The following is a 27,141-nucleotide window of genomic DNA, read 5'->3' as shown; positions in this document are numbered from 1 at the left end:
GAGGAGAGGAGAGGAGAGGAGAGGAGAGGCGAGGAGAGGCGAGGAGAGGAGAGGCGAGGAGAGGCGAGGAGAGGCGAGGCGAGGAGAGGCGAGGCGAGGCGAGGCGAGGCGAGGCGAGGCGAGGCGAGGCGAGGCGAGGAGAGGAGAGGAGCAAGGTCTCGTTTTCAAGGACTCTCCTGGCACCTTACGCTTTGGTAATCTCAGTGGGGAGAGAGCTGGCTGTCTCTGCCACAGGAACTCACTCAGCTCCTTGTCCAGTTTACTGTTCTCCCTTAGAATTAGACATAGTTGTCCAGCAGAGCATAAATCAGCCAGGACAAGCTGAAGTCTGAGTAAAAGGAAAGAGCCATGAGCCAATGGTACTTCCTTACTGGGAAACAAAACAACCCAATGCATGGAATAAGTGTTCTAGTCATGCCCATTCCTTCTGAGGAAAGCAGTCATTTAATGCCTCACGAGCTGGGGGAGAGGGGGGACTGCTAAGCTGAACCTGGCATTCTCACCAGTTGGGAGGAAATGGTCACTGAAGTAGAAATGAAGGGAACTTTAGGGGAAAGTCCAAGTGGAAAAGAGCCAGCCTCCAACAGCCCCCCCCCAAAAAAAATTGTGATATTGGGCTACACTGAAAGAATCATGGCCACCGGCATGAGATGAGTGGCAGCCCTGCTAGGCCCACACCTAGAGTGTTTGGATCCAGCCTCTGTATTTCAAGATAGGGACCATGTCATATGAGGGTGTATTGATAAACCTGAGCCTGGAGAAAAGGGAAAATTGGGTCAGGCTGTGATAGCTCTCTTCAGATATTTGAAGGGTCAGCTGTCCAGGAAAATAAGAATTCAATTTGTTGGGGTGGCTAGGTGGCTCAGTGAATAGAGCACCGGCCCTGGAGTAGGAGGACCTGTGTTCAAATCCAGCCTCAGACACTTAACACAAAATTAGCCGTGTGACCTTGGGCAAGTCACTTAACCCCAATTGCCCTGCCTTCCCCCCTGCAAAAAAAAAAAAAAAAAGAATTCAATTTGTCGTGTTTCACCCCAGAGACCAGAATGAGGACCAATGGGTAGAAGGTACCCATAGAAGAAGAGATAAGATTTTTGGCTCAGTCTGGGAATGGAGATGTCCTGACATTTAGAGCTGTCCAGAGGTAACATGGATTGCCTTTGGTAGGGGAGTAAGTTCTCCATCATTGGAGGTGTTGGAGCAGAGTCAATATAATCCCTCATCAAGGATGTTGTAAATGCCTTTTGAGGGGCAAAATGAACTTTGATCACATCCAAAGTCCCTTCCCACTCTGAGATACTGTGATTCTGTTAGGACCCACAACTCTGGTTATTAGGGGAGGATTCACCAGAATGGTTATATACACTCTGCTCTGAGAAGGCTTTTTATTTTATCACTGTACAGAATCCAGTGATGCCCCATTTGTAGAACATTGTTGGACACTGAATTCTTCCACATACTAAATTTTCCAGTCATCCAAAAGTTTAACCAAAAAAATGCCAGGATTCTCCTCCTCAACCCTTTGCCATGGAAAGCTAGATTTCTAAAATGAATTACTACTCTTCCTTGCCTTCATAAACAGGGTACTGGATGTAATTTGATTTTGTCTTGATTTTAATCATCTCGAACATCAATCATTATCCTGTGTGTGGAGTAATTGTGCCCCTTGAGTTTAGTGAAGTGCATAGGGCATTTGGTACCCACATGAAATAGCCCCCAGATTGCTGTGTTCTTGGAATTCTGTGTCTTCCATGCAGAGATCTTCTGCCTCCTGATTTATTCATTCTTCACTGCCATCAGTGGGCCTGCCTCCAGCCCTAGCAGCTATTTCTAATCTACCGTGGGTTTAGAAACAAATGAACCACATTTGTTAGCACTATGTCTCAAGAAAAAGTAAAAAGGTGCTAAGGGAAACCCTAAGGGACTCTCTGAGCAAGTGAAAGAACTTGACTTGGGGGAATTTGTGATATCTGTTCGGGCTGCTCAAGGACATCTTGGGTTTCTTTTCTTTTCTTGGCTGTGTTGCAAATATTTGAACTGCCTGATAGTTAAGTGACCTCTAGATAATTAGGATGGTTCTGTAAATCCCAAAATGAATTTGGATCCTTAAATCACTCATTGTCTTAAAATTTGATCAGGTATTTTATCATCTCAAAAATGTAAAGGAAGAAGGCATAGGATTTATTGTATTATATTGACATATATAACTTACCTTCCTCCAGTAACCTTACTCTCTTTGTATACATATGTGGCAGAGAAGAAAATATGACATTCTGAAAGTATTTCCTCAGAAGCTAGGAAGCTCTCAAGTGTGGTCCTGGAGACGAACTCTATGTCTGTCCTTACAGGGCCAGCATAGCTAAACTTAAAGAGGCACATCCCTAGTAACTTACCCACCAGTGATGATTTTTTGGACCCAAGCAACATTTATTAAGCACCTGCTGTATTTAGAGCTCCATGCTTATCACTGGGGAAAATAAAAAATTTCAGTGAGACACATTCCCTTCCTTCCTAAAGTTTACTGTGTAATAAGAGAAGTTTTAAATCTGCTTGGGTGGAAGGAGCACCCACAGATCTGAGACCACAGATCCTTGCAGTATTAAAGTTGCTAAGTACAATTGTTCCCAAAATACACACTCTTGCCTCTACAGAGGTCATGGCTGTAGATTATTTTGACCAAGATACAAGAGACCTGTTCATTTTTTAAGGAGAATAAAACTTAGAAAATAGCAATTATCTTGATTAACTCATTGAAATGGAAATATACTAAATAATTCAGTTGTCTCCAGAGCCCGGCCAAACCATTTTCTTCATTATTTAGCCAATGCAATGTTTTTGTTGTTGTTGCTTGTTAGACAAAGTTTTCTTAGGCATATGTGCACCTCTTATTGTTCTCAGTTTCCCCAAGTCACTTCACTGGATTCAGAGTGAGCCTCTATGTATCACAGCATCCCTTAATGTTAACTAGTCCTAAAAAACAAAATTCGTACATACTCAGTTCGGTTCAGTTCATCAAGTATGTATTAATTACCTGCTCTGTGTTAGGTACTGGGGATCCAAAGAAAGGGGGAAAGGGGAGAGAGGAGGCCCATTCCTCAAGGAACTTCTGTTCTACCAATGAAATATCAACACATACTGTAATCAATAAATACAAAAGATAGCCAAAGGAATTTCAGGTGAGACCATGAATAGGCAGGGGAGCATCAGGAAAGGCTTTCTATAAATAATCTATTAAAAGTAATATATAGACTTATATCTATAATAATCCACAGAAATAATTTATAGAAAAATAATTCTGTGGTATAGATTTTATGATATAAATTCTATAATAAAAGTCACCTATATAAGGTAGAACCTGATCTGTGTTTCAAAAGAAGCTCATGGTTCAGTGGAATGGACAAGAGGAGGTAAAGCATTCCAGACCTGAGCAGATAGTCTGTACAAAAGGACAGAGGCAGGAGATGGGATGTCATGTACAGAGAAATGTGAAGTACAGTATGGGAGGAAATGTGTAGTCAATCTAGACAGTTAAATTGGAATCATGTGAAGGGCTTTCAGTGCCATACGTAGGTCTTTGCATGTTATTCTAAAGGCGATGAGAAGCCATTGAAACTTCTAGAGATGGGGACTGTGGCAGGGCAAAACCTTCTGTCTTCCTGTGTGTCTTTGACAAATTGCCTGAATATGGGTTATGCCCTTTTCCCAAAATATCTGATTTGTATAAAATCTGAAGTACCAGACTGTGTGTGTGTGTGTGTGTGTGTGTGTTCCTTTCAAAGAAATCTCTCCCTAAGGGGAATGAGCAGACTCTGAAATAGTGGTTTCTCCAATCCAGGATGTCTTCAGGAAGAGGCTGAATGACCCCCTCAGAGGAGTCCTGTTTCAGATAGAAGTTTGACTGGATAACCTCTTAAGTCTCTTCCTATTCGATTCAATTTAACAAGCAGTATTTGATTGGCACTTATTATGAGTAAAGCAGATGTTAGAACAACATCAAAATATTGTGTTTCCCTGAAATTCCAAATTGGAGAGTCTATAATTTTGTCCCATTTGGGGGCAGCAGATATAGCCTACTTGTATGTGGAGGCAGTGAAAATGCAGACTAATGGTACTTCCCAAATTACTGTTTGATGGAATCATGGAAAGACCCACTGCAGTAAGAGTCAGTATTCTGGATTCAAGTCCCAGCTTTGATCCATCATCATCATCATAATAATAACTAGTGCTTACAAAAATATGTAAATATGTCCCCCGGCTTTGTGCCAGGCATGTGCTAAATGCTTCACAAATATCACTCTCATTTTATCTTTGCAACAAGTTTGGGAGGTTGGTACCATTGTTATCCCCATTTGATAGACCAGTAAACTGAGGCAAACTGACTTGCCCAGGGTCACAGAGCTAGTAAATATCTAAGGCCAGATTTGAACTCAGGTCTTCCTGACTCTGAGCCCAGCACTCTGTGCCCCAGGACATCCTAGCTGCTGGCTCTGTGATCTAGGTCAGACACTTCCCTGCACTGGGCCTTATTTCCTTCTCTAAAATTAGGAGATTTAAATGATATGATCTTCCCCAGGTCTCCTCCAGCTCTGTCATTATTTGAATCTAAAGTAATGAAACCACCACTTAACAACCCAAGTCTCCTGCACCAAATAGCATTAGGGACAGATGGTGTGGTTTGTTGAAACCGATGGGCTTGGGAAGGGAGAGTGATGGATCAGGAGTTTGGGCAGGTCACACCAAAGCAGCATTGATCCAATTAGGTCTCTGCCTTTCCAGTTGATCTCCTCAGAAGCACTGATTCCGTATAGCTGTTTAGCAGCTCACTTAACCCCAACCCAACCACTGTAGCACTAAATTTCTGTCCTGCCTGCTCCCAGAATAAGGGCTGGTAAGACAACCCAGCTTCAAGCTCACGCTCAGAATCACAGAATTGCAGGGCTGGAAGCGACCATCCAACTACAGCCCCTACTGAATAAACATCCCCTCTGTGACTTACCAGACAAGCAAGGACATGGCCATCTTCACCTGAGAGACCTCCAGTGAAGAGGACGCCCACTCCTTCCCAAGACAGCAGCTCATCCTGTGTTAGGACAGCCTCCTCGACAGCAAGCCCAGACTGGGCTCTGTTCAGCTTCTAACCACTCTCCCTGGTCCTGCCCTCTTGGAGCCAGATGCGCCGAGTCTAAGCCCTTCCCATACTGGAGTGCTCTCAAGGCCTCTTTTTCCCAGGCATCACATCACTCGTTCCGTAAACAGATCCTTGAGAGCCTTTGTCATCTTGGTTGATTCAGTTACTCCCCAATACTTTATTTCAATCCTTCAGAGATCCACAATTATAGCTTCCTTGACCATTAAACGTATGGCAGCCCATCTATACCTTAAAAGTAGCATTTGCCAGTTGACAAGACTGAAAATGTCACCTTCGGGGAATCAGCCCCCTGATGAGGAGCTTCTCTGTCCTTAGCGAGACTGACCTTCAGGTCTCAAACACACAGTCCTTACAGAACTTCCAACTTGGTGGAATCTGACAAATCTCCCACCATTCAATTTCACAGATATTTATAAAGCACCTATTAGGTGCCAGGCACTGATAGAGGTTAGGGAAACAAAAAAAGTCATCCCTGCCCCCAACAGAGTTTACATTCCACTGGGGATATATGGTATATCCTAAGTAAATACAAAGTAATTCCAAGAGGAAGAGAAAGATTTTTCTTTACTAAGAGAACCTTTGGGAGCCCAGGTCATGAGGATGGGAACAAACATTTATTAAGGACCTACTGCGGGCAGCCAGGTGGCTCAGTGGATAGAGTACTGGGCCTGGAATCAGTCAAATTTGACTTCAGACACTTAATAGCCGTGTGACCCTGGGCAAGTCACTTAACCCTGTTTACCTGTCTTCATGATGCCAACCTTAGCACTCTGTGCACTATGGCGCCACCTCGCTGCTTCTAGCATTGAAGGCAGCACCGAAAGGACTTGAGCAGAGTTAATCCCTAACATCGATTAAACAAGAGTCCTGCACTTCCACGCAGCAACAACAGTGATACAAACATAATGGAAAGTGTCTGGTCTAGGTCCAGATCCTGGTTGTGCTACTTGTGTTACTCCAGGCAAGTAAGCTCATCCCTAAGCCTCAGTTTCCTTATTTGTATAATGAGGAGATTAATCCCTCCCCTGCATCTTCTCACAGGATTGTTGGAGGGGAATAAAATAAGATCATGTTCAGGAAAGCACCTGGTAAACCATGATCCCCATTTTCACTAGCTGTCCCCCATGCCTGGAATTCTCCCCTTCCTCATCTTCCCCTTCTTAGCTTCCACCCAGCTAAGATCCCACCTTCTACAAGAAACCTTTCCAGATACCTCTTAATTCAAGTGCCTTCAAATTTTGTCTTAGTTATAGCTTATTTGTATATAGTTGTTTGCAATTTGTCACAGATTGTAAGCTTTCTGAGGGCAGAAATTGCCTTTCTTTGTATCCCCAGTGCTTCACACAGCCCCTGGCACACAGAAGGTCTAGTGACTGATTTATCGAGGGAAAGTCAGGCAGGGTTTTGGTGTTCAAACATCAGTCAAGAATCAGCTGTAACTGTTCATTTTCTCTAACATTGGGTAGCATCCATTTCAAATTTTGACCTCAGAGGAACGGAATCAGAGAGCTAAGAATGTGTTCTGAGAAGAAATAACCATGGTCCAAAACAGATTTGCAAAGTGGGACATGGTGGTCATAGGAATAATCCTGCTTGTAAGTTTGCCCCAGTGAGTGGCAGGCTCCAGGTGGGTTTTCTTTCTTTCATCCATTCAGTAACTCAGCAAAGAATACTCACTGAGTATCAGCAGTATCTTGTGTTCTGCAGTGGGTTAGGTAAGGCTAGAAGGAATGCAGACAGGTACAAAACAGAGCCCCAGGGATTTTGCAGCGTACAATAAGATATGGAAGAGAAAAAGTAGTAAGTGATCTCATCAGAATGGCATAAACAAGAAATGCTATCTATCTGTGTACATGTTATATTGCTTCCCGCCTGGAGTAGAAGGCAAGTGCTTTCAAGGTTGGAGCACTATGTCTTTGAATTTCCAGGGTTTAGCACATATACTTTACCCTTTTGGGGTGGGGGAATAGGAGGATAGGAGGAATAGAACCTAAAATTTCATAATTCTTAGAATCTCCAGGTAGTGAGAAATTTCCTCTACCAGTGTAGAAATGCCCAGGGCCACCAAGTCAGTATAGCAATCAATAGTAAGGCTTGGGCCCAAATCTCCCTGACTCCAGAGCCAGCTCTCTCTCTCTGTCTCTCTGTCTCTCTCTCTCTGTCTCTCTCTCTGTCTCTGTCTCTCTCTCTCTGTCTCTGTCTCTCTGTCTGTCTCTCTCTCTGTCTGTCTCTCTCTCTCTCTGTCTCTCTCTTTCCCTTTCCCTCTTCCTCTCCCTCTCCCTCCCTCTCCTCCTTTTTCTTTCCCTTCTCTCTCTCTCACTCACTCTCACTCTCTCCATATCTCTCTACCCACATGCTACCTCTCCCCCTTGGACAGAGTCGGTGATTAATAAATAGATATTGAATTTTATCCATTTGCTGGATTAAAGATGGTGGCTAGCAGGAATGCTGTTGTAGTAATTCAGGAAATTGTTCAGTACTAGTGACATTAACAGCTTCTCCCCACAGGGATCATTTGTGATTTAGGTAGGGTATGTCATAATAATTGCTAGCATTTATACAGCACATTAAGGTTTGCAAAGCACTTTACAAACATTATCTCATTTGATCCTAACACAACAACCCTGGGAGGTAGATACTATTATTTTCTCCATTTTACAGATGGCAGACAGAAATTAAGGGACTCGTCCAGGGTAACACAACTATTATCATTCATTCATTTTTCAGTTGTATCTCACTCTTAATGTCCCCAGTTGGGGATTTCTTGGCAAAAGTATAGGAGTTGTTAGCCATTTCCTTCTTTATAGATGATGAAACTGAGGTAAACAGGGTTAAGTGACTTGCCCAGGGTCACACAGCTAGTAAGTGCCTGAGGCTAGATTTGAATTCAAGATGAGTCTTCCTGACTCCAGGGCCTGGTGCTCTATGCACTGTGGAATCCAGCTGAAATAAGTGACAGATAAGGGAAAATTTAATAACCAGAGCCATTCACCAGTGAAACTGGCTCCTTCATGAGGTAGTAAGCTCCCCATCACTGGAGACACTCAGGTAAGAGGAAGGGTGATCCTGTTTCAGGATGCTGCAGATCTGATCCTTGTATTGAGCAAAAGATAGGACTGGATGAATGAACCCTGAGGACCTTTCTGCATGGCCCTCAAAGTCACTGAAAACCAACGCTCTCTAGAGCGGCCGATTAACAACAAATATTGTCTTAACCCTAGATGTTGAAATTGAGCTGAACAAGTCTCCTTTTAGAGATGGCTGCAGTGCGCCAGCCCAGCACTTGTTAGTGTCAAGCATTAGCTATCTCTTCCATCATCCCACATAGGACAGATGCTCAAGGAAAGCCTAAATGGCCTCCTGGGCACATGGCTGCCTCTGAACACACCTTTAATCCCTTCCTCTGCAGGAACACTCAGGAAATAGTACATCTGGGTCAATAGTGAAGCTTGGGCCCCCTCCAAGCCTTAGCCTTTATAAACAGGACGACCCAGATTCTCTAAGTAGCACAACTGATCTAGCCACAGATACTCAGAGCAGTGGCCAGCACCCTGGACAGCAGCTTAATAACCACGGATCTCCTACTTCTAGCTTCAGCTTCCCTGCGTCCCATCAAGAGAAAGTGGCTAGACTGATGGATCTCAAAAATGCTTTCTAAGATTCGGAGTTGAATGAGATGTCATACATAAAGTGCTTTGCAAACCTTAAAGCACTACATAAATGCTAGCTTATCATTATTATAATTCTTGCTATCTTGTTTGATCTCCCTCACAGTACTGGGAAATAGGGCAGCTATGGGGGAAAGGGTTTTGTAAACTCTGAAATGCTAAATACACATGATTTGTTGTTATGCCAAGACTCCACTGTAGCTCTGTGTAATATAATGCCAAGCAAAGGCAACTTCCCAGGTTCAAAATACCAGCATAGGTGCTCTCTATTTTATTCAGTGACAAACCAAGAACAGAGAAGATCAAAACATGACATCATTAAAATACAGCATTTACTAAGTGTGATTAAATAATCTCCAAGTACTACCCCACCCCAGGACTTTCCAATCATTCAATCAATTACAAAGTCCCTGTTCTAAATACTACTCCACCCCTAGGCTATACCTTCATTTGGTCCACCACAAAACCCCTCTTCTCAAATGGAGATTAGTTTCCAAACATAGGTAAAGTACCTTCATTTGTCAATCACAGAGCACAATAAGGTCAAAAGTTCCCCACCCCTGGATCACAATTGAATCTACCCCAGAGTTACATCAAGTTTAAACACAGCACTTAATACCCAAATGGAGGTCTTTTCTTCATCTTGACACGAGGCAAGTTCTCAGCAATCTTAGTTCCTGGGGAGACAAGGCTTAGCAAGGCCATAAGATACATTGCCAGTCCCTTCATGAATTTATCCTCTGTCTGTAGAACAGTCCTAGAACCCCTGAACACATTAGCAAAGCCCTCTCCCAGGATTTCTGTAAACATACAACAAGAAAATCCTTCTTCAGGGCTTCTGAACCAACAGAAAGGCTCCCAGACCCCTGCAACAACAGCACTGTCCTTCACCAGTGGACAGTATTCATTCTGTCTGCAGGACAGTCTCCAGACCCCTGCAACAACAGTACTGTCCCTCACCAGTGGACAGTATTCACTCTCTGTCTGCAGGACAGTCTCAGAGCTTCTTAGTGAACAGCCAGGTTCCAGGACCTCTTCAACAAAAGGACTGTCTTTCACCAGTGGACAAATCTGGCAAAACAACATCAAAACAGACAGACAAAGTACCAGCAAAACAGCCATGTCTCCTCAGTCCTTGGCAGCTCAGGGGGCAGGTCTCAAAAGTCCAGGGCAATTCAAAGCGGCCACCAGCAATTCTCTTAGTCTCTCTCTCTCCACGAGGTGCTGCTTCCAAAAAGATCTTCCGCCTCTCTCCTGTCTCTCCAAATCTACATCACCAGCTCCTCCCACTTCAGGACTTTCTTTTCACATCAACAAGCCCATCCCACAGGTGGGATTAACAAACTCTGGGTTTTAACACAATCAATTTGAAAACCAAGCCAATACAGGGGAATCTTTAATTGCCATTACTATCACACTCTGTAGATCCCAGAATCCCAGACCCTTGTCAGGAAGTAAGGGATTAGCTACAGAGATGGGAATGAAGGGGCAAGGGAGAACAGAGAGGAGATAAAGTCCCCTTCATTTTCTCCTTGTTAAAATCCTCTCAGTACCCCTGATGGTGCCCCAACCCTAAGGCAGCCTCGAATATGTTTATAATATTCAATCATCCAGTTCAGCAAACATTTGGTAAAGACCTGTAATGTACCAGGCATTGTGCTTGGTACTAGAGATACAAAAATTTAAAAATGAAACTGCCCTGCCCCCAGGGAGTTTACATTCTGCTAGGGGTGTTGGGGAAGGAGATTCATATATGCAGGTAGGTCAATATACAATATATACCAAGTAAATTCAAATTGATTTTGTGGGGATTCTAACAGAGTCACTCAGGGATGGCCTTTCATTGGGGGTTTCTTTGGAACATAAGCTCCTTGAGAGTAGGCATTGTTTCATTCTTTATAGCCAGAGTGACTGACACATAGTAGGTACTTAAAATGCTTTTTGATGGATCAGGGTAGCACTGTAGCTGAATTTTGGGGGAGTTAGGTATTCTTCAAGATGGAGGTGAAGAGGAAAATCATGCCAGATGTAGGACAGAGTCTGGGCAAAGGTGGGAAATAGAATGTCACATACAAAGTCAGAGATACTAGAAGCATTTAGAAAGCAAAGTATTGCTTTCCCCCAGCCTATAGTGTGGGAGAAAGTATTCAGTACTGGAAGTAAGAACACATGGGTTTAAGTATTGCCTCCACCACTTATGTGACTTAATTCTGAGCCAGAGTTTTAGCATCTATAAAATGGGGGCTGTTATGAAAATCAAATGAGAAGAAGCCACATCATTTTATCTTTGTTTCTGATACCTAGGACAGTGTATTGTACACAGTAGATAATTAGAAGTACCAGGATGTAATTGAACGAATGAATGAAATACTTATTAAATATTTGCTGTATGCACAGCACTGAGGATAGACCTAGAAAAGACATTCCCTGCTCTCAGAAAGGGGTGGGACTTGGGGAGTGGGGAAGGGGGAGACAACTTGTCCTGAAGGCTTCAGCTGCATATCAGTTGGAAAGATCCTCTGATCCTTCAGGAGAATGGAACTTAGAGCTGAGAGATCTAGGTTTGAATTCCACTTCAGAGTTGTGCCTTATAAACCTTCAAGTATTCTAGAAATGAATGTCCTTGTTATTAATCATAAAGGAAGGGTAGGAGAATAAGGACCCAAGGAATAATATATTTCCAAGGCAAAAGCAATTGACAGAAATAATGGCATGTATGTTAAAAAAAAACTCCTGTTGCATTTGCAAGTGAATGCTAAAGGCTATTATACAGACCTGATTTTTACACTTCATCTGCCCTTAATTAAAAATAATAATAAAAATGTTAATCACATACTTGCTCTCCCATCTCACATCCCCATATACATTAGGGTAGGGAAAAACATCAGATGCTGGCATGTGACCTTTGGGTAATACTTATGGAAAACAGATCATACCCCCACCCCAAATAAACTACTGGCAACATATTATCAAAGCTGCAAGATAATTACTGATGATCATGGAATCATTGGTTGGAAGGCACCTATTGCTTGATTCACACAGGCAGTAAGTAGAAAAGCTGAGATTAAACTCAGGTGTGCTGAGTCCAAGATTTCAATGGATCTGTGAACTTGGATGGGGAAAAAATGGCATTTCTATCCCATTCTGCCCATTTTGCCCAGCATCATATGGCTACTGAGTGTCTGAGTTTGAATTTGTACTCAGGTCTTCCTGATGCCGGACCCAACACTTTATCCACTGTGCCACCGGCTACTTTTTAAAAGGCACTTTTCTATCCTTTATCTTATTTTAACCTTTCAGGACTCCTATGGGCTTTCAGCATTATTCTTCCTATTTTACAGATGAGAAAACTAAGGCTCAAAGGTAAAATAATGTGCTTGTGATTATACAGTGAGCCTGTGAATAACCTCTCAGGGTGGGTTTAATAACTCTCACTCATCTTTATATTGCCTTTTAAGGTTGGCAAAGGTCCTTTCCTCGATAATCCATATAGTGAAGGTAATGTTATCTCTGTTTTACAAGTGAGGAAACTGAGAACTCTGGTCATACGGGCATCCCTGGATCATCACACCTCAGATGTCAGAAGCATCTCCTCTCCCCTAATGCAAAAGGCTTGATGACCCAGGAAAGGAGGGTGGCAAGGGAACGAGAAGGAGGGTATTGTACCGCCTAGAGACCTCTGAATGCATCTTAGTGCAGTCCTTCTCAGAAGTAGAAAGTGGAATGGATCCCTTTGGCTCCTCTGACATCTTTCTAGCTTCATTGATTCTGTCTTGTGAGCTGCAGGCTAAGGTTAGGCTGTTTTTGCTTCACTGGAGATGCCAAAACATTCAACCCTCTTGTTACAGGTGCTGGTCTCCTTAGGTACTAAAAGGCACATTGGGAATTGGGGAGATGGTGCCATTCTCAATACTAGAGTCTCCCGACTCATATCAGGCCCCAGTGTGGTCATGTGTCTGCAAGGATTACAGTCATAATAAAGAGCAGGAGGAGGAGGATGAAGAGAAAAAAGGAAGAAGAGGGAAGAGGAAAAAGAGAAAGGGAAAAGAAGGAAGAGGAGGGGGAAGAATAGAAGGAAAGAGAAGAAGGAAGAGAAAGAAGAAGGAAGAAGGAGAGGAGGAGGAAGACTGAAGGAAGAGGAGGAAGAGAGAGGAAGGGGAGGATAAAGGGAAAGGAATAAGCTTTATTAAATTCCTCCTATGTACTAAGCACTGTGCTAAGTGCTTTATAAATATTATCACAGTGAATAGAGCATAGGCCCTGGAGTCAGGAGGACCTGAGTTCAAATCTGGCCTCAGACACTTAACACTTACTAGCCGTATGACCTTGGGCAGGTCACTTAACCCCAATTGCCCTGCCTTCCCCCCCCCCCCCATCCTTACAACAAATCTACAAATCTGTTATAATCCCATTATATGGTTGAGAAAGCTGAGACAAATAGAGGTTAAGTGAATTGCCTGGGGTCTCACAGAAGACTCAAGTCTTCTGGATTCCAGGCCTAGAGGTTGAGTCACTGCTTCACCTGCCTGATACATCTGCATAACCCTTTACACCTTACAAAACATTTTCTTCACAACAGCCCTGTATTATTATCCCCTTTTTACACATATGGAATATCAAGGCTCACAGAAACGAAATTATTTGCCCAGGACCATGTAGGTGATTTGTGAGAAGATAGGAGGGTCTAAAAGACAGGAAAGTCTGGGGAAGAGTCCGTATTCCTCTAGTCAAAGCTCTGTGTAAGGCCCCTGTCTTTCTTGGCCCGGGAAAAAAGGTTTTCAGTAACAACTTTGGTACTGGCTCCCGTATCGACACTATCTCTGAACGCTTTCTTCTGTGACCCTGGACCTCATCTGTCTCAGTGCTTTCAGTACCCTCACAATTCAGAACCACAAGGGATTTCCAGGATAATGTAGTACAACCCCAGCCATAAACACGACTTCCATCTACACCATCCAACAAATGATCTGTCCATCTTCTCTTGAAAACCCCTGTTGAGGTCTCGCTACCTCTGGAGGTAGCTCATTCCAGCTGGGGCAGCTCTGATTGTGATTTGCATGTGCACATAGTGAGCTCTTATTAAATTCATCTTAATTTATTCATTCATTGAATGATCTGGAAGCCACACTGATACATATGGGTGGGACTGATGCCTTGTGTGTTTTATTGACTTGCTTTATTGCTTCTCTCCCCAACTAGCAGTATATGAATAAATTACTTTCCCTAGAACTTAAAGTTACAGGTATTATTATGCTCATTCTACAGATAAGAAAATTAAGGCCCAGGGAGACCTAAGAGACCAGGGAGACCTGCCTCTGGTCTCATAGCTAGCAAGAGACAGAGCAAGGATGTAAATCCAGGTCTCCCAGGTCCAAATCCTATGTTCTTCCCCTACTCCCCTGTGCTGCCTTAAGACACCAGCTTCTTGTCTCTTTGTCACTCATGATTCATCCCACTCCTCTGGTGGTCTGCAGGTATGACAGCTTTGGCCGCCTGACAAATGTGACGTTCCCCACTGGCCAGGTGAGCAGCTTTCGAAGTGACACAGACAGCTCAGTGCATGTCCAGGTGGAAACATCCAGCAAAGATGACGTGACCATAACCACCAACCTGTCAGCTTCTGGTGCCTTCTACACACTGTTACAGGGTAAGTCGGGGGTCAGGGTGGTCTCGGGGACTCTTGAGGAGAAAGAAGCAGGGGTGGCCCAGCAGGAAACACATCTCTTCTGCTAAAGAATGTGGTTTCATAAGATTTAGACCTGAAAGGAAGGTACCTTTGGCATCATCCAGCTCCCACTCATTTTACAGATGAGGAAACTGAGACCCAGAGAGGGGGATATTATTTCCCTGAGGTAAGTAAGCCACAAAGCTGGTATTCAAATTCCATAAACATTGATACCCAAACTGTTTTCTTTGAAGCTTCTCTCATGGCTTGCATTGAAAGGACACACACACATACACAGTCAGCCTAGCTCATGGATGGCCCGGCCCAGTCTGAGCCCTGTGACCCCTCAGCCTGACACTTCTGAGCAGTCGTTCTCATGTGGTATTGTCATGTCCTATTACCATCTGAACAAAGGCTGAAGCATCCATTAGCTCCTAAGCCGGCTGACCTCGTTACTCTGCCTTTCTAACGGCTTCCAGATTAAAGACACTTTCACACAGATGCAGACAGGGAGGATAAAAGGAAACAGGAATAAGTACACCTAATTATGAAGGGGGTTTGGCTTTGGAGAAGTCCCTTTTGCTGCTTCTATGAAAGTTCATTTATGCTATTGGAGAAGCCCAGAGAAAAAGACTTCTAATCTAAGGTGTGTAACTTTATTATTAAAATGCTATTATCATCAATTCACAGCTATAGAGCTAGAAAGGGACCTCAGAGGCCAGTGAGTCCAACCGCTTCATTTTACAGATGAGGAAATTGAGGCCCAGAGAGGTTAAAGGCATTAACCAGGGTCACACAGCTAGTGGATCCTTGGACCTGAGTTCAAATGTAACCTCAGACACTGACTAGCTGTGTGACCCTTGGCAAATCACTTAACCTTTCTTGTCTCAGTTTCCTAGTCTGTAAAATAGGAATAGGGTTGCTGTGAGGATCAAATAAGATAATATTTGCAAAATGCTTAGCACAGTGCCTGGCACATAGGAAGTATAGTATAAATGCTAGTTGTTAATAGTAGTAATAAGTATCCGAGGTTGGATTTGAACCTGTGTCTTCCTGATCCCAAGGCTAATGCCCTAACATTATGTTTTTCATTCCTACCCTTAGTATAGCCCTTCACAGTGTATGAAGTACTTTCAGCTCTACTATTTAATATGATCCTCACTACTTCCATTTTGCAGATGGATAAACAGAGCCTCAGAGAAGTGCCGTGACTTGTCCGCAGTCACACAGGGCAGAAAGTGGCATAGATATGAGCAATCCTAGGTCTTCTGACCCCAAGTATGCATTAATTCTAGAAACTTCTAGGCTTGTCCCTCAAAATCTGTCTTGACTACAGACACCTCTGGGCCCATAAGTGTAAAGTTTTACCTTCTTTTACCTTCATCACACTGTCTTCTCACAACACGGTGCCTTTGATGAGATCGTGGGATGGGTCTTGGCTAGAGACCCACTGGGTTTGAAATGAGAAAGCCCAGGTTTGAAACCTTTCTCTGCTGCTTGCTAACTGTGTTTAGACTTTGGGCAAGGCTCTTCACTGGTCCCTGCCTCATTCTCCTTATCTATAAAATTAGGGGATTGGCCTGTATGAACTCTAAGATCTCTTTCTAGCTTTAAATCTATGACCCTATGATTTAAGTTACTAATAAGAAAAGACTCAATTTAACCAAATTTTTCTAGGAAAAAGGATATTCTTGTCATCATATCATTAACCTTAATGAATAGTAGGTTTCCCTTTTAAGATGGCACCTAAAAAGTCTTTTAAAACTGTGGTTGGTTCTTTGGTTTATCTTTTCCAATCAGTGTTTCCATGGGCCTCTTTACAGAAAGTAGGTTAACATTCATTTGGAGTAAAATTTTAAATTCTGATGGAAATGTAGAAAATGTGTCTTATCATTTATTTTTATCCATCATCTACCAATGATGGAGTCTCACATAGTGATGAATTTAGAATAGGTGCTCATAGTCATAAGTCATAGAATGTCAGATCTGGAAGCACACTTAAAACACAGAAAATATAAGAACACAGAACAGATAATTTGGAGCCGGGAGGAACCTTTGACCATAGAATGTTCAAATATTGGATGTAGGACATAGCATTTTAGAACATAGAATAGAGCAACACAGAAAATAGACATTTGGAGCCCAGAGGAACCCTTGACCATAGAATGTTCAAACATTACTGTGGGACAGGGAATGTTAGAACACAGAATACAAACTATTAGAGTTGGAAGGGGCCAGGAGGAAATGATCTGAAAGGATGGATAATGTAATAAGTGGAGGATCTAGAATTGGGAATACCAGATCAAATCCCATCTCAAACATTTGCCGAGGGTCACACAGAAATTAAGTAAATCACTTAATTTCTCAAAACCTCCATTTCTTCATTTGTAAAATGAAGATGATAACATTACCATTACTGTCTTCTTTACAAGTTGTAAGAAAGGAATTTTGCAAACCTGAAAGTGATATGTATGTATGCATATCACTTTCAGGTTTGCAAAACTCCTTCCATATATGTGTATGTACACATATACACGTATAAATATATGCACACTTATGCTTCTGTGTACATACATCTGTATACACACACAGAGGCAGCTAGGTGGCACAGTGGATAGAGTATCAGGCCTGAAGTCAGGAAGATCTGAGTTCAAATGTGGCCTCAGACACTTACTACCTATGTGACCCTGAGCAAGTCACTTAACCCTATTTTACTCAGTTTCCTCATCTGTAAAATGATCTGGAGAAGAAAATGACAAACCACTCCAGTATCTCTGCTAAGAAAACCCCAAATGTGGTCATGAACAGGCAGGTCTAAAAAGATTAAGCAACAATGTATCTATCTATACATGTATTTTTTTAAGTCTACATATGTTCCTACTGTAGAAAGTTAAAACCAGAAGGGATCTCCAAGACCATCAAGCCCAGCTGTTCTTAACTTTTGGTCTGTGAAATTTGTTTTTGTTAATATTTCAATAATTGTATGCCAACATAATTGGTTTTCTTTTTAATCCTATGTATTTTATTTTTGCACTTAACATTGTTCTGAGAAATCCCTAGGTTTCACCTGAATGCTAAAGGTGTCCATGACCCAAAAGGTTAAAAACTCCTCTCCCAGCCCAGATACCTTGTATGACAGATAAGAAACCGAAGCCCAGAGAATTAAAGTGATTTGCACAAAGGGCAAGGGAACCTGGAATCAGGAGAACCTGAATTCAAATTCTGACTCAGAGGCATACTAACTGTGTGAACCTGGACAAGTCACTTAACCTCTATTTTCCTTAGTTTCCTCATCTTTAAAATGGGAGTGATAATAGTACCTTCCTCCTAAGATTGTCATGAGGAACAAATGAGAGACTATCTGTAAAGCACTTTGCTAACCTTAAGGCATTATATAAGTGCTGGTTATTAAATTTGTGGTCACATGGTAAATGATTGGCAGGACCAGGGCTAGAACCCCCCAGCATGTGTGGGCCCAGTCTAATGTTCTTTCCGTTGTGCTTCGTTGCTATTTGTTGATTGATTAATTAATTAGTCAGTAATTATTAGAATGATTCTCTAGTTGGTTTAAAGAAAGCACTCCCCTGCCCTCATGCTGCCACATGCTGCATGTTTTAATAAAGCTTCTCTGACTGTTATTCCCACAGACCAAGTACGAAACAGCTACTACCTCGGTGCTGACGGCTCCCTGAGGTTGATGCTGGCCAATGGCATGGAAGTGGCCTTACAGACTGAGCCCCACCTTTTGGCTGGCACCGTCAACCCCACGGTGGGCAAGAGGAATGTGACCCTGCCCATTGACAATGGGCTTAACCTTGTGGAATGGAGACAGCGCAAAGAGCAGGCCAGGGGCCAGGTCACCGTCTTCGGACGCCGGCTACGGGTAAGCAAGCAGATCCTTGAATCTGCTCGAAGGGACCTTTGAGACTATCCACTGCTGACTTTACAGATGAGGAAAATGAGAGCCAGAAAGGTGACGCTGTATATAGAGGGCCAGAGTTAGAATCAGGGTGGCCTGAGTATGAATCCAGCCGGAGGCGCTTACTTGCTGTGTGACCCTGGGCAAGCATCTTAACCTCTTTCTGCCTCAGTTTCCTCTTCTGTAAAATGAGCATTATAATAGCATCCACTACCCAGGGTTGTTGTGAAGATTAAATGAGATCACACATATAGAATACTTTGTGATCCTTAAAATGCTCTATAAACTCTAGCTACTATTGTTATTAGTTGATATACATAGTAACTGTTGATAAATTAGTCATCAAAAATTAAATGATGATTTATTATTACTATTAATTATTATAATAAGTGACCTCCTCAAGTGACTGGTTACTCATGTTTAGCAAGTTTTGGAACCAGGATGAACTCGGGTTCAACTACAAATCCAGACCATGTTACCTGGGGTCAGTGAATATTTTTTAAAATATATTTACATTCGATTACATTTAATTTCCTTTGTCATCCTATATTTTTTATTTTGTGCATTTAAAAATATGGTCTGATAAGGGGTCCATAGGCTTCTCCAGTATACCTAAAGGAGTCCATGGTACAAAAAAAGTTCTGCAAGGTGCATAGTCTTGGGTTTTACTAAGCACAGTCATATCCAGTCAGTCAGTAAAGTTTTATTAAGCACTGACTTTGCACCAGATATTGAACTAAATGCTGGAGATACAAAGAAAAGTTAAAAGAGCCCTTTGATCTCAGGAAGCTTACCATCAAGTGGGAGAGACAACCTGCAAAAAACTATGTGCAAATATGATATAACCAGAATCAATTGGAGATAGTCAACATCGAGCCAAAAGAGAGACCCATTTAGGGGTGGACCATGGCGAAGTTCTGTTTTGAGCATATTGAGTTTGACATGGTGGCAGAACATTTTGATTGGGATCTCAGGCAGGGACCTAAAGATGCTAGGATGTGGCCCAGGAGATGGATGAAAGCCAAAGATGCATGCACATTTGGGGGTCAGCTGTGTAGAGGAAATAATTAGATCCATAGGAAAGAGTGTAGAAGCAGATGGGGAGTACCTGGAACATTGACCCAGAGGATGCCAAGGCTTAGGGAGCAGGAGATAGATAGTGAACCAGTGAAGGAGACTGGGAAGGAGTGACCCAGTATGTAGAAGGAAAATGAAGAGAAAGGAGGATCCCAGAGCCCAAGAGAGGACAAATTGCTAGAAAAAAGGGACTTGGTCAGCAGTATCTGGTGTAACAAAAGGTCAACCAGAATGAACACTGAGAAAAGGCTTAAGTAATAATAAAAAAAATTTATTTTTGATTTTGCAGGGCAATTTGGGTTAAGTGACTTTCCCAAGGTCACACAGTGTAAGTGTCTGAGGCCATATTTGAACTCAGGTCCTCCTGACTCCAGGGCCGGTGCTCCATTCACTGCACCACATAGCCACCCTAGAAATAATAATAATTAAGGAAATTAAAGGTTATCTAGACCAGCTCCCTCCCCATTTTACAGATGAGAAAAGTAAGGCCCAGAGAGGTAAAGTATCACGTCCAGTTCTCTTTCCAGCATCATTGGTAACCTTTGAGAAAGTCATTTCAGTGAAAGAGGGTGTTGAAGCCAGATTGCAAGGGTTTGAGAAGAGAATTGGGAGGTGAGACACTAAAATCATCTAGAGGCACTAACTTTTTTTTTAGGAATTTATCAGTTAAAAAGACAAAAGGAGGGGCAGCTAGGTGGTGCAGTGAATAGAATAGAGCATCAGCCCTGGAGTCCACAGGACCTGAGTTCAAATCCAGCCTCAGACACTTAATACTTACTAGCCGTGTGACCTTGGGCAAGTCACAGTTGCCCTGGCTTTCCCCCTCCAAAAAGAAAAAAAAAAGACAAAAGGATTAGGAGCACAATTGAAGAGGATGAAAATCAAAGAAAAGATTTTTTTGTTTTTGTTTTCTAAATATAAAGGAGATGTGAGCATTTTCGTAGGGAAAAGGAATTAGAGAAGGGACTGTAGGTGAGGGGAGATGATTGCTGGGCAGATCCCCAGAGTAGGAGCCAGGATCAAGGTGCAAGAGGAAGGGTTGGCTTTGACTCCAACCCTTCATAGTTGTGCAGCCCAGGGAAAAGAATGACACCTTTCCTAAGCCTCAGTCTCCTTACCTATAAAACAGCAATTCTGTAATACATTTCCTCTTTAATAACATTGGTGCAGAAAGTACTTTGGAAAACTCTTAAGTGCCATAGAAATGTGAGTTGTTGTTATTCTTCTTAATATGACTGTTGTCTTTGTTACTATAACCATTCATGCTTTTGATGGGGTTTTCAATCAGGTGGTCTTTAAGGTTACTTCCAGCTTCTATGATTCTAAGTTGGCTAGAAACCCATGGCCACCTTGAATACCATCTGAAATTAAAATGTTACAGGGGGTAGGTGAGGTGGGGGGAGCCCTTCCAATAACGTAACTCATTTCTTATAGGCAGGAACTTTTTAATAAAGAAGGATGTAAAATAATCTCTCTGCTGCCAGCATGGTTCCCAAGCTATCTGCTTAATTCAATTTTATTTATTCAGTCACAGAGCTGACACACAGTCTCACAAGAGCCCCAGCTAAGACATAACCACTCCCTCCCTCATCTCGGAAGCAGTGGGCAGTCAGGGCTGGACATTAAGGATAACACAGCTAATGGTCCCCTCCACTAATGGGAGCTGTCCCTCTCCACCCAAGATTCTGTGTTTCCACCATGAACCTAACCCAGCCTCCTGTGTTCTCAGCATCAATACTTATGCTTCATGGAAATTCTAGGCGACGATATTTTTTATCTCCACAATTGTGTCTGATTACCCCTGGGAAGACAGCCTTATTACAGCCGTGCCATCCTGGTCTCTACAGTTAGACTTGTCTCAGCATTTTCATTATAAATCCTCATTTTCAGGGCTTTGTAACTTGGACAGGCAGAGGTTGGGAGTGAGTGGGGGAGAATGCCACACACACACACACACACACACACACACACACACACACACATCTTTGCCTGCTTGGAGCTGCTCCTCTGCCATTTTTCTAAGTTGGGGGACTCAATGGAGAGAATGTAAGATTAACAAATTGGGAACGGTTTGACATTCTCCTGGGATTCCAAAGAGCCCTTCTTTTAAATGAGTGGAGAGATGTACACAAGTCCTCAGCATTCAGAGGAAGGTCTTAGAAGAGACTCTTTTAAAGCCTGTTTTCCCACCAAAAAAGGTTGAGATGGCTTAAGAGATGCACTGTGGTTGGAAACCAAGTATTCCTATCTGTGTCTAGATCTGCCTCCTGTCCTTAAGCCAGTCAAAAAGCAATTCAGCCTGACACTTGTCTTGCTCCTTTGAGGTCATGTGGTACAATTCATCACTATTAATTATACTTTTTTTTTAAGGCAACAGAGTGTAATGGAAAGAGCATTGGCCTGGAGTTAGAAGGCCTGGTTTAAGCCATGATTTCAATGCTTAATAGCTTTGTGGTGACCTTAGACAAAGGATGCTTCTCTTCAAGCCTCAATTTCCTCATTTTTAAAATAAGAGGGTTAGAATAGATAATCTCTGAAGTCTCTTGGGAATCCCATGATTCTAAGGGAGCCACTAAGCAGAATTCTTAGGGGTAAAAGGTAGCTGCTTATCTTTACTAATCCTCAGGACAAATACCAAAAATAATAATGGTGACTAGTGTTTATAGCATCTACTATATGGCAGGCTCTGTACTAAGTATTTGCAATCATTATCCCATTCGAAGACAAGGTTGTACAGTAGATAGTGTGCTGGGCCTGGAGCCAGGAAGACATAAGTTCTAATCTTCCCTCAGACACTAGCTATGTGACCTTTGGCAAGTTGCTGCCTCAGTTTCCTTATCTGAAAAATGGGGATAATAATAGTGCCTACCTCCCAAAGGCATTGGAGAAATAAAATAAGTTAATAGTTATAAATTGTTATAAATGCTAGCTAGCATTATTTTTAGCTTATGATAATCTAATGCTAGCTATTATTATTAGCTAGTGATAATAATGGCTAATGCTTGCCATTAATTGATGTAGGTATTAATCAGTGTAGGTATTATTATCCTCATTTTACAGATAAGGAAACTGAGGCTGAGACATTATTTGTCCTGTGGTCACTCAGCTACTAGTATCTGAAACTAAATTTGAACCCAGATATTCCTTATTTCAAGTCCAGCATTCTTTCCTTTGGGTCACAAGAGAAAGTTAGGGTGAAGCTATGTGGAGGTTCAGGAGCCTTGAATGCCAGGTAAAGTTTGCTTTTGCTTGGTAAAAAATAAGATTATGAAGGTTTTTAATTGAGGAAAACCATATCAACACATGATGATGATTTTTTTTGTCATTGTTGATAAAGATTATTTTGACAAAAAACAATTCTAGTGCATAATCAGAAAGGTTGGTGGGAACGCAAAGGAGATATCCTATGACCATTTTGCAAATCAAATCAGAGAAGTTTGAGCTCTGAGGTCTTTTGGGTTTTTCTCCCTTGTCTTCCTTATCATCAGTAACTCTGTGCTTGGGAGCGGTCTAGAGCTCAAAGGAACCTCTAGACATGGTGTAAAAGGCAGAATTCTTATTTAAAATCAGGCCTTCCTTAGATCTGTGATTTTTTTCCCAACTGTGGGCACTTCCACCACTGCACACTGCAAACCTCCTGTCTCATGGTACGTGACCTTCAGAAGTTCCCACAATCAGACAATCAGGGTTGCTCTTAGGAGGAAGTGTGGTGTCTCAGACATAGCACAAGACTTGGAGTTAAGAAACTCGGGTTTGAATCCTGACTTCTTCCTCTATTTGTCTTTTCATTTTTCTGGGTTTCATCTTCCTCATCTGTAAAGTGGGCAGAGCACTGATTATACAATCTGCCTTCCGTGGGTTGCTGTGAGAGAGACTGTTTGCAAGCTTAATGCACTGGAGAACTGGGAGCTGTCATTATTAGGCCCCCATGGATGTCTTCCCAGCCATTTCTCTAAGGAGCATTTCCAAAGGCATCTTGGATAAGGCCCTAGGGATGGTGCCTCCAGCCATTGCCAGTAACACTGGCACAGGCACTGAGGATCGAGCCCAGGTCCCCAGGATGGGAGCAGTCCAGACCCCTTCCAGAACATTGCCCCAGCATGCAGTTCAGTTTCCTTTGAAAGCCAGAAAAGCAGGGGATCCCAGAGGAATAGCAGTAAATCACAGCTTTCAGATTTTAATAAAGAAATGGAATTTTGCATCCTATTTCTGTATTTATAACTAACCCCACAGGTATCAGCCTGTGCCGCCAGTGACATACTGCGCCTGGTCCTGCAGCTTAAACTCAGGGGCCTGTTTAGAATTTCCCCACTGGATACGTATAGCCTTTTGGCTCATTTTCTTTCCCTCACTTTAGCCCCTGATTCTTTGATAACTATTACATAAGCTCCCTATTGAGGACACGAGAATGTTCTAAGGAGTACTGGGCTTTGTTATCCTATGATCTGAGTTAAAGTTTTACTCTTTACCAGCCTTAAGACTTTGCAGAAATCATGAGCCTCCAGTTTCTCAGCTAAAAATGGGGGTAATAATCTTTGTACTACCTACTGCGGCACTCCTTGCAAACTAGAAAATGCAGTAGAAACCTAGAATAATACTATAACTGTATCCTCAAAGAACATTGGACTACAAGGCCAGAGGACTGGGTTTGAGTTTCAGCTCAGTCATTAATCCCTTAGACCCTGTGACCTTCCCTCCTATATAAAATGAAGACCATGGAAGCAAGAGCTCTAAGGTCCCCCTACCAGCCCTAAAATGCTATTATTTTATAAGTCTGGGGTCCCTTCTTTCATGCCATGACGTCAGCCCTAAAGACACTGAGGAGCTTGAACCCTTGATGATATACAAAGCGTGCTAAGTAAGGAGTCAGAAGACCAGAGTTTATATCCCAGCTCTTTCTGTAGCCTGCCTATGTGACCTCTCCTTTCTGGATCACTGTTAATTCTGTAAAATGAAGGCATCTGTCCAGGTGGCCATTGCTCTTCTAATGTTCTAAGCATCCTTGTCATTGTCCTGATCATCAGAGCTAAGGTTTGTTTATCGCTTGAAGGTTGGCAAAGCTCATTACATAGATGAACTCATTTAGTCCTCACAACTACCCTGAGAGAGAGGTGCTGTTATTATCCCCATTTTATAGATGAGAAAACAAAGTCTAAGGAAGGTTAAGTGACTTGCCTGGGGTCGCACAGCTAGTAAGTGTCTGAGGTTGGGATCAGACTCAAGGTCTTCCTGATTCTAAGGCCAACATTCTATCCACTCTGCACCGGCTCCCTGACACCCATATGTTTAAGGCCCCTTCCACCTGTAGCATTTCTGTGTTGTAATATTCTGTATTCTAAGTCTCAAATATGCGATGTTCTAAGATCCTCTTCAGATTCAACGGTCTGGGAATTGAGACCCTCACTAATTTCTCTCTCCACCATTTCTTCAGGTTCACAACCGAAACCTCCTGTCCCTGGACTTTGATCGAGTGACTCGGACAGAGAAGATCTACGATGACCACCGGAAGTTTACTCTTCGGATCCTGTATGACCAGGCTGGGAGGCCCAGTCTCTGGTCCCCCAGCAGCAGGCTGAATGGTGTCAATGTGACCTACTCCCCAGGTGGCCACATTGCCGGCATCCAGAGGGGCACCATGTCAGAAAGGATGGAGTATGACCAGGCGGGCCGTATCACATCCAGGATCTTTGCTGATGGGAAGTCCTGGAGCTACACTTACCTAGAGAAGGCAAGGCTCTTCTTCACTGACCTCTTCTGGGGAGGCTCTGATGCCATTCTGATGCCTGGGGCATGCTCTGCTGAAGTTGTGGTTCAGAAGAAAGTACACTGAATAAGGAGATCTGGTTCCAAATCCCAGCTCTGATAATTCCTAGCTTGCAGGTGGCTCAGGGGATAGAGCATCGGGCCTGGAAGTTAGGAAGACTCATCTTCCCATGTTCAAATCTTGCCTCAGACCCTTACTAGTTGTGTGACCCTGGGCAAGTCACTTAACCCTGTTTGCCTCAATTTCCTCATCCATCAAATGAGCTAGAGAAGAAAATGGCAAGCCATTCCAGTATCTTTGTCAAGAAAACAACAAAACGGGTCATGAAGAGTCAGACATGACTGAAAAATGATTAACCAAACTCATGGGACCACAGACAAAAAACCGAGGCTTAGACATGTTTAGCCAATACTTTCAAAGTACTTTACGGTTTGCAAAAGATTTTACATATATTATCTCATTTGATAATATTTTTTCTACCTACCTTGTAGGGTTGTTGGGAAGAAAGTATTTCACAAACCTTAAAGAACAATTGGGATATGAGTAATTATCCCTTCAGTAATTCTTCAGCTGTATTACCAGTTGAATAAACTTTTTGATGAAAGAAATATGGCATAATGAAAAGAGCACTGAGCTTAGGGCACCTAGGTTCAAATTCTGGCCCTAAAAATTAATCTTTGTTACCTTGGGCAGATCATTTGACATCAGTAGCCCTCAGCTACCTCATCCATAAAATGGGAACAATAAAAATTAGTAATCATAATAGCTATACTACCTGCCTCATGGTGTTATGGTGAATAAAACACTTTGGAAACTTCCAGTCACTCTATAAATGAGTTATTAAGTTTTTGATAGTAATTATCATTATTTCTGGGACACCTACTGTGTGCCCGGCCCAGCTCTGTGTTGGACACTGTAGGAGATACAGCAGTGAAATAAAACCCAGTCCCAGCCCTCTGGATGCTTGGGTTCTAGTTCGAATTGGGAGATGAGTCATGGACTATCAGGGGTGGGGAACCTGGGGCCTCTAGGTCCTCAAGTGCAGCCCCATATAGAGCCTCGAGGGCACAGGTTCCCCACCCCTGGATTAGGTCAATATAGTATAAACTTGAGAATGAGAGGTACAAAGGGGAGAATGAAGCAGAAAGCTAGGAGAGTTTTGAAAAGGAGAGAAATCACAAAAATGAGGAAGCCGTGAATTAAACTGAGAAAAGAACAGCTTTGATGCTGTTAGTTTAGAAAAACAGTGTATATCTCAGCCCGTTCTACCTTAGTATTTGTTGTTTAGTTATCTTTGGTTATTTGCAACTCTTTGAAACCCATTTTATAGCTTTTTTGTCGAAAATAATGGAGTGTTTTGGCCATTTCCTTTTCCAATTCATTTTACAGATGAGGAAACTGAGGCTCATGGGGTTAAGTGACTTGCCCAGGGTGACACACATATTAAGTGTCAGAGACCAGATGTGAACTCAGGAAGATGAGTCTTTCTGACTAGTAAGCTTCTGAGCATGGATTTGAACTCAGGTCCTCCTGATTCCAGGACCAGCATTCTATCCATTGTGCCACCTAGCTGCCCCATTTCCATTAGGGGGTTCTGTCAAAAAAGCCAAATCCAGGTGAACCTCTCAGGGAAGCATGGGAACATCTTCCAAGAGGCTTCATCCGGGGGGCACTGTAAAAGAATGACCTTTTAAGCCTTCAGAATCTTCAAGAACAAGAATCACCATCCATGGCTGACAGTAGGATCACCTTCAGAATTAGAAGCCATTGGGATGGGAAGGAGCCTTCTGGGGAAGCAGCTTTTAAAAGGAAAAACTTCCTAACGATCAAAGCTCTTGTCCAGTAGCCTTTGCTCCCTGAATGCAGTCTGGGCAGCACAAAAATCTGATTTGTAAGGGG

General features: G+C 42.7%; 1 protein-coding gene across 2 annotated transcripts in view; it reads left to right on the top strand.

Moving 5' to 3' along the window:
- The window catches only part of TENM4 (teneurin transmembrane protein 4), a 1,707,472-nt gene that overhangs the window by 1,655,502 nt on the left and 24,829 nt on the right, over positions 1–27,141 (top strand). For both annotated transcript variants that reach the window (XM_069070949.1, XM_069070950.1), the window contains 3 exons: positions 14,292–14,464; positions 18,130–18,365; positions 24,910–25,206. In XM_069070949.1, the coding sequence (XP_068927050.1) occupies positions 14,292–14,464; positions 18,130–18,365; positions 24,910–25,206 (706 nt within the window). The remainder of the gene's footprint in view (positions 1–14,291; positions 14,465–18,129; positions 18,366–24,909; positions 25,207–27,141) is intronic.

This window comes from Petaurus breviceps, unplaced genomic scaffold, assembly GCF_028583685.1.
Source record: "Petaurus breviceps papuanus isolate PSGF00001 unplaced genomic scaffold, PetGlider_PUasm1.0 90823, whole genome shotgun sequence".
Classification (NCBI taxonomy): Eukaryota; Metazoa; Chordata; class Mammalia; order Diprotodontia; family Petauridae; genus Petaurus; species Petaurus breviceps.
Note: the sequence above shows the minus strand (reverse complement) of the source record. Positions and strands in the feature narration are given on the sequence as shown.